This window comes from Rhopilema esculentum, chromosome 5, assembly GCF_057945365.1.
Source record: "Rhopilema esculentum isolate cy_ngs chromosome 5, ASM5794536v1, whole genome shotgun sequence".
In the NCBI taxonomy this organism is placed as follows: Eukaryota; Metazoa; Cnidaria; class Scyphozoa; order Rhizostomeae; family Rhizostomatidae; genus Rhopilema; species Rhopilema esculentum.
This window is the reverse complement of record NC_142819.1, coordinates 11230442-11245126: the sequence shown is the minus strand read 5'-3', so window position 1 is coordinate 11245126 and position 14685 is coordinate 11230442. Positions and strand designations below refer to the sequence as shown.

Genomic DNA, 14685 nt, shown 5'->3' with positions numbered 1-14685 from the left:
TTCTTGTTTTTTAAATTTGTTTGCATATCTCGAAAGTGGCAGTCTTTGTGCATCCAATGATACTAGCAATTTAATGATAGCTTTTTTCCATCATTTTGATAAAGCATTATTTCTAGACACTGCTCAGAAGTCAATTATTTTCTTTCCGTCGCTACCATCTTGAGGAAAAACCCGCACAGAGTTTGCTTACATATCGATAAGGTTATTTTTTTGACGAATAAATAGATTAGAGGCCAAAAAAACTTCAAAAAAAAATTGTTTGAAATTTGTAAACATATTTCTCTAACAGCAGATTTGCAACTGAATTCGAGACTGTTAGGACACTTTCGTGAGGGGGGTCTATTTACTTTATTCTTTTCTCTATAACACCGAAATTTTGTTAATGTCAGAGAATTTACTGACTTCATTGTTTCGCACTATAGAAAAGTGATTGTTTCGCACTACACTGAAGGGATGTCTGCGGAGCCCGTTCTAACAACAAGTAGCTTGTATATCCCCTTGTAGAAAGCTTCACTATGATCTGTCTTGAGTTTTTCTGTTGACTATGATCTATCGGAAACATATCAAATTACCAGAAGATAAAACCCCCTAATTTCACGCAGTTGGTGTGATCTTCTAATTGATTGTAGAAATAAAAAGTTTTTATTGAAGTTAATGTTTGTCACATGGTATGTTATCACCTAGTAAATTATCTAGTCTTTGTAATGAGGGCGATCTTGCCCCGCCGGGATCTCCTCGGAAATGGCACCCTTTCTTACAACACAATCGGAAATCCACTTTGTGGCTCCCTGTCTTATTATTCTGCAACTCTGATTGGCTGAATTTTCGAAAGCGGTTTGTTTTGATTCCGAGGCACTGAAATGGCGCGCATTCGATGTTGAAAGGATGGAGTGAGCGGGCGCAAATTTGGATGAGCGAAACATGTTAGTTGAGCATATTGAAAGATTGATCCTGAAGTTGAATATTTTGATCATGGGTGAAAATGAAAAGAACGATAAGGCAGTTAAAAAAGATTCGAAATGTTTGTCGTTGTTGTCCTCAAACACGCCTGTAACTAGGACATTGGCCAGTTCGAGTGTTTTCTTCACCCCACCATACTCCGGTGGAAGCTCGTCGGAAGACCGGTCGCGAAGAGCCCCTTTTTTTCCAAGAGGAACAGGAGCTATTCCGTTAGACTTTGGAATTGAGTTCAATGAAGAATACAGATTTGATATAATAGGCAAATTATATGAAGGATCAGTGCATACTGTTTTTAAAACAATTTTCAACTATTTGGACGACCTATCCCTCTTCAGGTAAGAAGACCAGATTCGCCCGCCTTTCCGCGGTTTGATTAGGCCCTGGGTATAGCACGATATCTACCCCAGCGGATAACTCACTTACTGCTTGACGCTTAAACATATTTTAACGGGTACTAAATCTTTGGTAGAAGATTGTGATTTTTTTATTTATATGCTTGTGGTTTTCATTAAATCTGATACCAGACTGGACCAGATTTAAATTCAATCGCTGTCTTGTCGTCCTCTCATTTAAGAACAGCACTTTATTTTAAATAGACGGTTTATTCAGGTCTTCTTATTTCGATTCAAATTATATTTATTTATAAACTTGCTGCTAAAATTTGTACCATTAACATTTTGTAATTTTTTATTTTTGAAAATGTAGGAACTTCTAAGCCTTTAGTAATTTATCCCCTTTAAATTTCAGAGCCACACTTGTTTGCAGAAAATGGCGGAGCATTATTCAAAATGTTGAGCATACTTCAAAAACACGCGTATCCGATTTTATTTCAAGAAAAAGACGATATTGTGAAGAAAAAGGAAAGGTAATCATCTTTTTTACATTTTACTTCATTTCCAGTGGATCCAGAATTTCAACTCATTTTGAAACTAAATTGGAATATATATATATATATATATATATATATATATATATATAAAAATCTGAGATAAACCATGTAGTTTCACTTTCTTCAATCTATGATATATATATATATATATATATATATATATATATATATATATATATATATATATACAGTAATGCAAGTTTGATGTCATAAACATACTTCATGGTTAGCCAAACAATTAACATAAGTTTACATTTCTTTTGGCCACCACTTTCTTGGTTTTTTCTTTAGTAACTCATTGCAGCAATATTATTCAAAAGTTTTGGATTGTTCATCCAGTTGAAGAATTATGTTTTGTATATAACATATGCATTGTTCGATTGTATGATTTTTTCAAATTTATTAAAAATTTTGAATGAAATTTGTAAAAACATCTAGAATACCTGCTGGAAGTTTTAAGCATTCATATTTAGATCAAACATCCTTTGAAACAAGCAGTATGTTTCAAAGTGGCTTCTGATAAAAGATTGTGTGTATCTAGATGCAGTTGCATGGAGTTTTCATGTTCAATGTAAGTACTTTCCAGGGTTAAACCTGCAGAGGAATGCTTTAAAACTACTAATCTTTTATTTGTATCCTTGAGGCTCATTACCTTTTCTCAATTAATTTGAAAATTGTTTTGTAGGAGAATGTTGGACAACAGAAAATGTCACATGAATTAGCGCAATCAATTTTGGAAATCACCCCTTCAAGTGCATCAAAAATGCAAAAGAAAGATATAAGTTCTTATAAATATAGACCTTGCCCAAAATGCAATTCACCAGCAAAGATTTTGGATACCCACAAATCAACTTGCGAAGGATGTAATGAGACATTTTGTGTTGATTGTTTCAGAACTATTGAAGCACACAATGAAGGTGCTTGTCCAAGTATAAGAACAGAAACAAATGTTACTCCAAAAAGAAAAAAGAATAGTAAAAATTATATTGGTTCAAAGAAAAGTAAAGATAGATTACGGAGACTTTCTTTACAAAAGAGGTGATAGTGCATAACATGAAGATATTTGTTTGCATCACATTGGTAATGCATCACAACTGAAATTTCCGGATGATCTGAGATGGAACAGCTTGTAAGGTGCAACTGAGTGCTTGGTTGCTCTTCATTAATGACCTCTCAAGACACAAGCAGTTCCACAGGAGAAATATTTTCAGAACTTCATTGTTATTTTCATTTTTATCATTTCCACAACTCTGTGCAATTTTAAGGCATGATAACCATTGATCACAATTTGGACCATTTGGATTCTAAATTTTACTTGGTATTAAAAGGATTCTGCTGTTGCAGTTTTTAGAATAATGATCATTTATTGGCTTATTTTGGAATTGAATTCTTACATGATTTTAAGGTCCTTGTGACAGTCTGATGGTCTGTGGCTCCAGCCTTAATGTTGCACAAATTCTTTCTCTCTTTACATCTGTAGCCAGTGTCTGCTGTATTCTTGTGAAATTAACATAGGTTAATTGTCATGTTGCTCTCTAGAGGTCCATTTATTACCCAGCCTCCTGTTTTGTGGATAACACAAGAAATTTTCATCAATTTTTTAATGTTTAAGCCTTGGGACTTTTAATTTTCAGGACCATTTATTTCCAAATCACTGAGTAACTATCCTTCAAGAACTTGTAATTTTTTAGCTAATCGCCACTCATTTCCAATTCAAGTTCAGATTTTTCATGCCCTTTCAGTTCCTTAAATATCTCGATGTTAGAAAAAGTCAAAATAAACCTTTCATAGTAGAAGAAGCCAAGCAGGTTTTAATGCCACAAGGCTCCTGTATAAGACTAAAACTGCACTTCAGTACCCTATATTCTGAAATCAATACCCTAAATTCTGAAATCAATACCAGTGTATATGTTCCAACTTTTTTATTTACCCTTTAGAAATTCAGCAAGTTCAGAACCTGGCCTTGATACCACCATGCTAGTGCTTACTGACACATTTCCATTTGATTTGTTTTTAACACCTCATTGCTTCTCTTTTATTTTTTAATTTTTTTGCATTTTGCAGGTTGCTGGGTGAAATGTATTTAGTTTTAAGTTTAGATCAAGGTTCTTTGTCTTATCAAATTATTTTATCATGTACATATTTTAGACTTGTACATATTTCTCATAAGATATTGCAAAACATCTATACACATATTTTTGTTATATCTCTTCCTTTTATATCAATTTTTGTGCCTAAATAAAAAAACACAGATTTTTACACTGAATAGAGAAAACTTTGAAATTGTTAAATCTAGTGAATCAATTGGTCGTAATAATAATTTTATAAACGGGACAAACATTAATGAATTAAAATTTTGAAGATAAGAAACACTGCAATGCGCCAATGACAAGGGGAACAAACACTAATAAATTATAGATTTCTCTGTTCATAAATTACACAGGACATGGCATATTTTTAGCCAAAGGAAAGAAGTTAGAAAGAAATAAGCAAATGTCAATGCAATGAAGAAGTAGCTATGTGTAGAGTGATAACAGAGTTTCACTTCTTAAATTGTTGCATCTGCTTGATTGAAAAAAGCTGAATTTCAGAAGTTTTAAATTTCATTTCATTTTAGTTGTTAAAAAACTTTCTAGGAGAATGATGGGACCCCTGTTAGTAGTTAAATATTTACTTCTTTGTTCATTTATTTGTTTTGCCCTACCCCAATCAAGGTTATCTTTTTGAGCATTTTCCACTGTTTTCATATAAGAAAAAACTCGGTGGTTAAATGGTTTCTACGTGAAGCAGCCCTTCAGGGGTGCCACCAAAGAGGAGTACTGGTGGGTGCTGTACCCTCAACATTTTGACTGTCGTCCCATATAGGGTTTTTGTCAGGCAAAAGAAGAAATTTTTTCTCACCCTTTGGTATTCGTAACCTTTTAGCAACAATTAAAACGTATTAACATTTTTTTAGTAGTTGAACTTTCAAAGTATGGCATTGAAATAGAAACGCATGAAAAAGCTCTCTTATGACCACACCCTTAAAGAATGAGACACGCCCTTCTTGTCCGCCAAAATCATTTCTGTACGCCTCCGAAGAAAAATTGTTGGCTTCGCCCCTGCAGCCCCTATTTTTTACGTTGTTATACGACGGAGTGCCTATATGAAGCCTCAGTCATGAAAATTTGAATTACCCGCCAAAAATATAGATTGATGCCCAGATTCTTTGAGTGAGCATAATGAGGAACCATGTTCGAGTGTGAAGTTGTTTATTTGTGTCATGGCGAAAGCGTGCTTCGAACACCTTGAACAGTATATTGGATACTCTTAACATACGAGTAAGCAATTTTATTTGTTCTTGCAAACTATGGGAGATGGCATCTAACTCACTTAACTCTTCATCAGAGGCCTTGCCTGCCTCCGACAGTGACATGAGTGCTGATGAAAGTCAATACGGGAAGACTCAAGATGGTAACAGAATCGCCAGCCTTCACCAAGAAAATCGTGTCTTAAAAATGGAGCTAGAGATGTACAAACTGAGAACGAAATCGTTGCAGGAAGAAAACAAGGCACTGAGACAAGCAAGTGTTTCAATTGTAAGTTACTGTTTTCCCAGTTAAACTTTATCTTTTCTCTGGCGAGTTAGTTTCATGAAAGTGAAAATGCCGAATCGCAGGCATGCAGTTCTCCGAAGGTGGAACCCTACTTGTAAATACAAGAATAATTGTGTGCATGAACACTCGCAGCAGCTGCTGCTTTGCTTAATTCTATTGTTTTATCAGTCATGGCTAGAAGGAGCGAACAAACTATAAGTAAACACATTTTTTGTTTTAGCTGGGATTTCCAGTCGGAAGATTGGGTCAAAAGCTTACTTGAGCAATTTGTTAGAATTGAGTAAAGTAGAAAAACTTGCCAATTGTTCTATTTTCGCAGCTATGATAGATATTGTTGTGAGTTTGAGGAAATTTTACGTTTAAAAGAAATAATTTTAAATAAGCACTACGTGATTCAGCAGTTAGAAAATGTGCATCAAAATTTAGTTTGCCACCACCAACAGTTGGGTGGCAATTTATCAAGTTATCGGATGGGCAGCTGCTGCTGGTGAAGCAAGGATGTCCAAAGACAATAATGTTCAGCCTACCTTGGCTAAGGAAATTCATTGATTTTGTATGCTGAGTAAGATGTATCTATGATGAAGTTTCTGATAAGTTTCGTTTCCTTTTATGATTTAATAGCAAGCAAAGGCAGAACAAGAAGAAGAATTCATTTCCAATACTTTAATGAAGAAAATACAGGCTTTGAAAAAAGAGAAAGAAATACTTGCTATGAATTATGAGCAAGAGGAAGAATATCTTACCAATGATCTTTCAAAGAAACTGTCACAAGTAAGTAGCATGCGAGTAGCATTCAATAAAAATTGATTTCTTTGTACCCAAAAGAAAATTTGTATACTGTTTCCTGTTATTCAAAGCTAGTTGCTTTGAAAGTTAGTTTTTTGTTTCTCTTCTGTTGTATGTTAGACTCAGTGTAAGAAAATCCTATGTTTCAATTTTTTAGCAGATTTATGAAAAGTTTATTTGCTTCTGTTTGTTTGTTGATTTAAAATGTTTTAGATGTTTATTGTGCAAACTGATAATGAGTATTAAAACACCAAATATATTTTGCTGGATCAAATTCACATTTGAGTGAGTTATTCGAAAGTCAGATTCTGTAAATTGTGCTTTTGATATAATTTGGGCATGTGCTTTTGATCAACAAAAATATGTTGGTGTTTGCCATAAAGATGTCAATGGTATGTGTCAAACCTTTAAAGGGGTTTTTAGATGTGTAAATATCGTGTGTTTATCACATATGTAGCTCGGTAATGATTGTTTAAAATGTACCAAGTGAACTGAGACCAGAATAGAATTATATATATTATATATTGTTTGTGGTAGCTACGAAATGAAAAGGCACATCTAGAGCAAACATTGGAACAGGAACAAGAATTCCAAGTTAATAAACTCATCCGTAAAATAGAGAGGTTGGAGGCTGATACAATGGCAAAACAGACTGTTTTAGAACAGGTAATTTGGATTTTTAAGTTATATTTTATATTTTAGAACATAAGAAAGGTGTCCTTAGCAAGAAAGATGCATGAATCTCAAACTCTCAGCCTAAAAATAACCCAATTCCCCACTGCTTGAATTTTTATAAAAGAAGGAACCATAGGGGTCTTTCTTTCATTTTGCCTCCACCGTCATACTTTTAGAAAAATCAGAATTGTTTTGGACTTTTTGTCTTTTCTACACATTTCTATTTATGCATATGAAGAAACAAGATCTGTATAATAGACAAATCATGAACAAATATTTCAAACATATTTCTTAATTTCATTAAAGCAATTTAGCCTATTGTTGCTTGTTAGATACTTGATCTTCTGTGAAATGTCTTATGGCACTCGGTATTCACAGTGAAGGGAGGAATTAATTGATAATATAATTGAATTAATCTTGATAATCATATAGAAAAACGAGGGGTTGCCCCATGCATAGCTACCTTTCCAAAAAAGAAGACACAAGTAGAAGAAAATTTATTTTCCATTATTAGCAATTCTTCCTGTTGAGAATTTGATAGGCCAACATTCCCTTGTTGTTACTTTAGCAAATCCCCAGCAGTGTGGGTAAGGCACATAGAGAAATATGATCATTTTCAGTCCAAGATATGTACAAACAATCAACACTAATTATTATCATCTCATTACACCAATCTTTACAGCACCACCAACATTTTCTCACATTACCCACCACCCATCCCTCCCCCACTTCCATCATCCCATTTTTTCTCCCCTGTGCTGCATTCACACCATTCAATATCAACCAATCCGGCATCGCCATCTCACTATGTCAAAACCCTGTATGCCAGGGCGAAAAATCAGTATTCATTTTATTTACTTTATTTTGAAAATTTATCTCATTTCATTGGATTCTTGCCATCATATTGCTTTGTTTCTGAATATCTTTCATATTAACATTAATCAACGCTGAAACCAAGTCCAGTTATATTCATCTTCAAAGTTGTATTTTCAACATTAAATTTAATATTTAAATGTCTGAATGAAATTTATTTTGTACCAATTTCCAATGCTGAAAAGATGGCTCAGTAGAGTACTCTGCAATGATATTCTCAAATTGCAGACAACGACAACCACACTTTTGGCTATGTTGCCTGTAAAGCAATTCCAATTTGTCAATGTTGATAATGGATTTATAAAAACTGGAAAAAGGTTACTAATTATTATTTGCATCTTCACAAATATACTTGTTTTACACTATTTTCCTTGATGTTTTTAACATGATTAGATTTCGTCTAATTTGCATGAACCTAGCTTATTTCACTGTTATATTGATTCTGTTTGAACAAATTCAAAAACACCTAAATCTGTTTTGGTATTATTTTACTAGCTAAGAAAAGAAAAGGTTGATCTTGAAAATGCTTTGGAACAGGAACAGGAATCATTAGTCAACAGATTGTGGAAGAAAATGGAAAAGCTGGAACAGGAAAAAAGGTTCAACTTCAGTTTTTTGCTTTTAAAATGTCTGTAAAGCCCATTGTTTTTAGTAGTTTCAGTTGAATTTTTTGAAAAAGTTGTGGGACCTCCTCCCTAATGGCACTTTAATCTGAAGATTGAAACATGCTTTCATACCATGTAGTTGATAATGGAAATTGGACATTTGTAGAAAGTAGGAGGCAATTAAAACTAAATTTTCACCTAGAGGCAAAAAATGTTGTGAGTAATTCACCCTAGGGACCATGTACCATGTACTTAGCACTGTACCAAAGGCAAATCACAGTGCAGACTTCATCTTTGGTGTAGACCACCTTGGTTCTAAGTTGCAATGCATTAAGTATGAAGTTCAGTGTTGCAACTGAAAACCATCCTGTTTGCACACTAAATTTCTCTGCCATCTGGCACAAATTAATAATGCAATGTAATTAGATGATGTTGTTTTTATAAAACAAACATATCCCAAAACCAGAACTGTTTGGCATAATCCTTTTACAAACAGGCTGTACATTTTGTTAAGTCTTTTTAGTGAATCCTTTAGAAATCTCTGCATGACAACACCTTAGCATCACTTAGTATTCAGCTTAGGAACACCATGTCTTCTGTCCTGGGTTTTAAAATTCTCGGCCAGCCAAGATTTTATGCGTGCTTACATTCAAGTTTTTAGATATTAGACTTTGGATGTATAGACAAATATTCTACACTTTTTCAGGATTTGTATGAATAACAGCTTGAATAAGATGGTATAAGAAAACAACTATCAATAACTCACTAATTTAGACTTTTTGATTTTTCACTTCTTCAAACTTTCACCTAATTGCATGTCGAACTAGGATAGCATATCTTAATCAGCCATGACATATACCTCCTTTAAGCATGGCACAATTTAAATTTGCCAAAGATCTACTGATTTTGCTGCACATAATCATATGACTGAAATTTGTACTTACAGGTCGTATCTTTTATGTACTTTAGTTCATCTCCTCAACAATGTGCAAAGTGTGTAAACTTTTTGTTTCATTTACTAATAGGCTTTTGCAAGAAAAGCTTGAGCAGCCGGTCTCAGAGCCCCCTTCGCCTAGAAGAACATCTGAGGTAGATGTGGATGACCTATCTTTGAATGTCTCTGTACTACGAGGAGAAGTGGCTAACCTACGAGACCAGCTGAGAAATGCCAGTGTAATTTGTAAGTAGTGTCATCTCTAAGATCAGTGTTTTATTTTGGTGCCACGGCCATTTTAGCTTGGGAATAAACATTCATGTTTCCTATACCGAACAAGGAAAACATAAAATTTATCATGAATGCAAATTTAGTTAACTCAGTCTGACCAATTCATCAAATTCAGGTTACCAATCAGATACCAAATGTTTTCTAAACGTAAATTTATTAAATCTAAGGATGTTAAAACATAAATTTTTTAAATCTAGGGATTTTAAAACGTATGTAAAATCTTATTTTTATCCCTATGTAACAGGTGTGGCAGCGATAGACCCCAAGTGTCATTTTCTTGCGTTGATTCAACAATAGGAATTTAGAGTCAAAATAGCGTTTACTGTGATGTATAAAGAAACGGAACCCTAGTAAAACTCGTTTACACTGAACTGAAATTGAAGCGGACAAGCATCCACAATAACTGAACTGATTATATACAACCAGTGGCTGTGATCCAGCAATATTTTCAGAAAGCTTCTATCTGTTGCAAAAGTCAATTGTGTTTTCAATTTTAACCAAGTTCCGAGCTTCTTTACTGAAGAACAAAAGTACGGTTTGGGAACGGAACTAGTTAACGCATCTTTAGCAAAGCCAAAGAAGGACAGAACTGTCCCAAACCAGCACGGAAGCAAGATTTTAAGTGTAAACGTAGGGTTATCGTTGCTTTCTCGGGCACAGAATCGTTTCGTTTCGTTCTTGTTTTCATCGTGTTAACAGGGTCTTAGTTCCAACAAAAATGACAATTAAACACATTAAAGGTTCTTTTGAAAATGAATCTGAACAGCTTCGAAGAGGGCTCCAGCTGCCCGTATAGTTTGTGCTTTTGCTAGCAGCCTAGAATCCTTTGTTGGCGATAATTGGGATCTCATTTCACTCTTCAAGTATATGAGTAGAATATTATGTGGGACGGGCTGGGGTTAGAAGCTATTTTACATCCTAACATTGTCTCATAAAAGAAGGCCAAAAATTTAGACACCTAGTACCATAAAAATATACCAAAACTCTACCCTATCATGTATCATTTGCTGTTATTTTCTTGTCATTTCCTTTTAAATTTATGCATTCTTAAGTGTTTTTGGTGAATAAAAATGTCTTTTTCAACAATGTTTCGAAATTTTGATAATAGCTTGTCGCAACATTCTGTCAGCTTTTCCAAGGAATTGCCTAGAAAATACGACCCTGATGTATTCACATAAATTAGTGTTTCCGGTTTTTTGGCGGTACAGAATTTGAGAATGGCTTTTAAAAAAGAAAACATTTAAAGATCTTCGGCGGACACTATTCAGAGTATAAAACGTCAGAATAAGGGCCGCTATTTTCAAAATATTGTTTTTTTAGATAACAAAAAGATGATGATGTTTGAAAAGGAAGAGCACCAGTTAAAAGAAGAGAATATTAGATTACAAAGAAAGCTGTTCCTAGAGATGGAGAGGAGAGAAGCACTGAGTAGGCAGTTATCTGAAAGCGAATCAAGTCTTGAAATGGATGAAGAAAGGTACCTTTACAATTGGCCTATGTTTTGTACCATAAGCATGTTCATTGTTCGCCTATTTATCGGTTTTCTGGAGTAGTGCACCCGTTCTCATTCCGAAAGGCTATCGTTGCGTCTCAAGTTTGGCCCGTAGTCGATTACTGAACATCATCATCGCCAATACAATTCATTAAGTGCTCGACATCATTTAATCATTAGCCATTTTCTGTCGGCATAACAGCTTGCTTCATTTTTCATGCATTGCGTGTTCTTCATCTTTTGTGCAAAGTATAGGTTCAGACGTTATGTATTCAGGGGCACTGCTCCGGAATGTGGCGGCTCATACCGGTCCTACACAATGTTGCAAAAAAATATTTTTCATAATTTGTCTAAATTTGTTAAAAAGATGTTGTCGGTAGAGGGGAAGGGGTGGTGTCGCTCCCTTTTAAGAACACTCTATTTATTGCAAATGCAGTCTTTTGAGCACGGTTTTACATTACATATTGGAATGCTTGCTTGATACCCGTCTTTGCCACCAATTACCTTGCTTGGCTCCCAGAGAGGTGTCTGCTGAAAAAGTTCAGTACATGAGTGCCCCCTCCATATGCCAGTTTGGTAATGTGTATGGTTTCTCTGTTATGATATACGCGATGCCTTGCATTAATCCAGTTATTTCTTGCTTCCTGTTTTCATAGGCATTTCAACGAAATGGCGGCACAGGGTGCACCACTTAGAGACCGAGCCATTTCTAGCCCTATACCTTATCCAGCTCAACCTCATAGACCAAAATCGCCTGCAGGTACGTTATTAAACAAAGCCAACATTTCTCTCTTTTGAAAGACGAGAATATGCAGAATTTACTTGAATCGAGTTATTTCGCTGTCAATTTTTTTATTTCTATTTTATTCATCTATTTCTACCTTTTTAATGAATACTTCAGTACATTTTATGTCAATTACAATTTTCATTAGATTTTTGGGCGAAATCTTTAAAGGTAATGAAATAATTTTATTCCACTTCTCTGTCATATTGTTGTCGTGAGGTTAGGCTTTTCCTGAGTATAAATTTAAACAAATTTATCTTCTTTCTCGCCGTCAACAATATTGACTGTTTTTATCAGCTGTGGCTCCTCCACACGGACATGGCTTTACAGCATTCACACCGCCGTCTCCAAGAGGAGGTCGGCTGTCTTCTGGGAGTGGATCGGCCATTGGAGCATCGCCACCTTTCTTGCAGGTACAACTCGTGTTATTTTCACCTCAGTTGCTATCGATTTCGCTTTTTCGTCACTCCGGTATGTGAAATATATGCTTGATTACTTCGTATAAATAGGGTGTTGGTGCCTTGTAGCGCAACTTGTGATTTTCTTATTATTCCACAATTGTACCCGCCTACTCTCCGAAGTCTACTCTGAAAACCTCCGAATAACCTCCGCATAAAAGTGATGAACACAAGACGGTGTTTGTGTGTGGCACTTTATTTTCCTTTGTTTCTATTGTCGTGCAACCGTCAGGCTCGTTGCCCGTGCGACCGCCATGTTTTCTGGGCTGTTTTGTGAGCTTTTTATTGTATCTTCCTTCGACTTAACTATTATTTATATCTTACTTCGTTTATTACAGAAGCAGTCTTCATTTCCAAACACAAGCCCAAAAATCGGAAGAAAGCCCCAGAGGCCATTGTCAGGACATTGAAGGCATTGAGAAGGAGATTCGTTCAGTCCATTGTTTACGTTTATTGCAAAATTCAAGAGAAACTACATTTGTGCAATCAGCTCTGCAACTGAAACTCTTGAAGCCCTGTGACTTGCATTTGCTCAACTTGAATTTTGTTGCGATTAAACTCTATTTGATTTAAGCCTCGTAGTGGTCAGAATGAAGTAGAAGTCGCCTCTTCACAAAAAATTTGAATTTGAACTGGGAAAATAGGCTTGTTTGGTAGCAATCAATTCGAAATGGGAATAGAAGTGATGTGCACTTTATCAAGATTGAATAATATCCCTTTCTATCAGTTATCAAATGCCAGGTCCACCAAATTCCTACTCAGATGTGGTGCTGTTAAAATAGGTCCGGTGATCTGAATTCACCTTGTGGCCGGTGTGAATTTCATTTTTAAGGCGGCATTTCCATTCTTCGTCTCCCATTTGAATTATTATTGATAGAATACTTGTTCCATTTTTATTAAGCTATTTTTGTTTGCTACAACCAAATGATTTTAGTAGCTGATCCACGTATTCAATGCAACAGTATGAAATCTTTCATTTTTTTCTGATCACTTATTTCGCGTGTGTACCATGGCCTTTTTAGATCTTACACATCGTTTATTGTCACAGTTGAAACTTTGTTGCTTAGAAACGGGAAAAAGAAGCAAGGCAGAAGTGGGTTCTGCTTTTCTCCCACGATTTGTTTTGATAAATTGCTGTTGTATTTTTTGTTTGTTTGCATTGCTATAAAGATTAATGAACGTGACTGAACCCACATAAAAATTTAACAAGAATCATTTGTCTTACTTTGCTATTTACTGCCTTTGTTTCCCTTCAAATCTAGTCCTGTATCAATTCCAAATCTGAACCAGATTGGTTGCCACGAAAAATATCTATAAATTATTTCAACGGAAACTGTCCAGCCACTCTCTTGTGATTTTTCACCCAATGCTTAACAATTTCGTCAAACATCCTTTTCTGCCATTCTGCACACCAATGTGATGTTGCCACTTCGTTGTGTGTTGGCTTTTTCTAATGTCGTCAGCTATCTCTGTTTTTAGTGGAGAAATAAGATACAATACGATAATAGGGGTTTAAAACGAAAATGAGTGCTCTTCAAAGTTTTATATCGCAATTGCGTAGCTGAAAGCAATGAAATCAACGTCGTCCTGAATCAACTCAGACCCAAATTCTAAACGCAACAATTCATTCTGATAAAAATGCAAATTGTTTTACTGGAGCTTCCCCCAAGAAAGAACATCTTGAAATACTTGATAAGAATATCCTAGCAGATTTCCTTCTTTGGTCAGTTTAATTAGTTTTTGAAGAACCAATGCCAACTTTTAGTGGTTTGATCGTCGTTTGATCGTCGTTTGATCGCTTTTTATCGTGGTTTTATAGTCGTTTGACCGTCAATTGATCGTGGTTTGATCGTTGTTTGATCGTTGTTTGATCGTGGTTTGATCGTTGTTAGATCGTCGTTTGATCGTGAATGGTCATTGTTTGGTCGTGGATTGATCATGGTTTGATCGTGGATTGATTGTCGTTTGGTCGTGAACTGATCGTGATTTGATCGTGGTTTTGATCGTGGATTGATCTTTGTTTGGTCGTGGCTTGATCGTCGTTTGGTCGTGGCTTGATCGTCGTTTGGTCGTGGCTCGATCGTCGTTTGGTCGTGGCTTGATCGTCGTTTGGTCGTGGCTTGATCGTCGTTTGATCGTGGTGTGATTGTCGTTTGATTGTCGTTTGATTGTCGTTTGATAGAAGCAAGAGCGATGTGGCCATGTCATATCTGAACCAATTTGTCACGGATATCATGGAGTTTGCGTTTTTGAAAGTATCAGATCATGTGGTCAAAAATAAATTATTTTAATAAATATCTTTATGACGTCAGTATCTTGAAGTGAAACTTCTGCAAGATTTG

The 14685-nt window shown here is 35.3% G+C and overlaps 2 protein-coding genes across 2 annotated transcripts; both read left to right on the top strand.

Annotated features, from left to right (window-relative positions):
• The first annotated feature begins 207 nt into the window (after nucleotides 1-207).
• Nucleotides 208-4036, top strand: LOC135690084 (uncharacterized). Its single transcript, XM_065207540.2, has 3 exons — nucleotides 208-1295; nucleotides 1708-1825; nucleotides 2535-4036. Exons 1-3 carry the CDS (start codon nucleotides 922-924, stop codon nucleotides 2889-2891), a joined length of 849 nt encoding a protein of 282 aa, XP_065063612.2. The 5' UTR covers nucleotides 208-921; the 3' UTR covers nucleotides 2892-4036.
• Nucleotides 4037-5066: 1030 nt separating this feature from the next.
• On the top strand, nucleotides 5067-13555 carry LOC135690083 (coiled-coil domain-containing protein 6). Its single transcript, XM_065207539.2, has 9 exons — nucleotides 5067-5427; nucleotides 6067-6216; nucleotides 6769-6897; nucleotides 8275-8378; nucleotides 9410-9564; nucleotides 10930-11086; nucleotides 11758-11861; nucleotides 12183-12298; nucleotides 12682-13555. The coding sequence occupies exons 1-9, from the start codon at nucleotides 5206-5208 to the stop codon at nucleotides 12751-12753; spliced, it is 1209 nt and encodes a 402-aa protein (XP_065063611.1). The 5' UTR covers nucleotides 5067-5205; the 3' UTR covers nucleotides 12754-13555.
• The last annotated feature ends 1130 nt before the right edge of the window (nucleotides 13556-14685 follow it).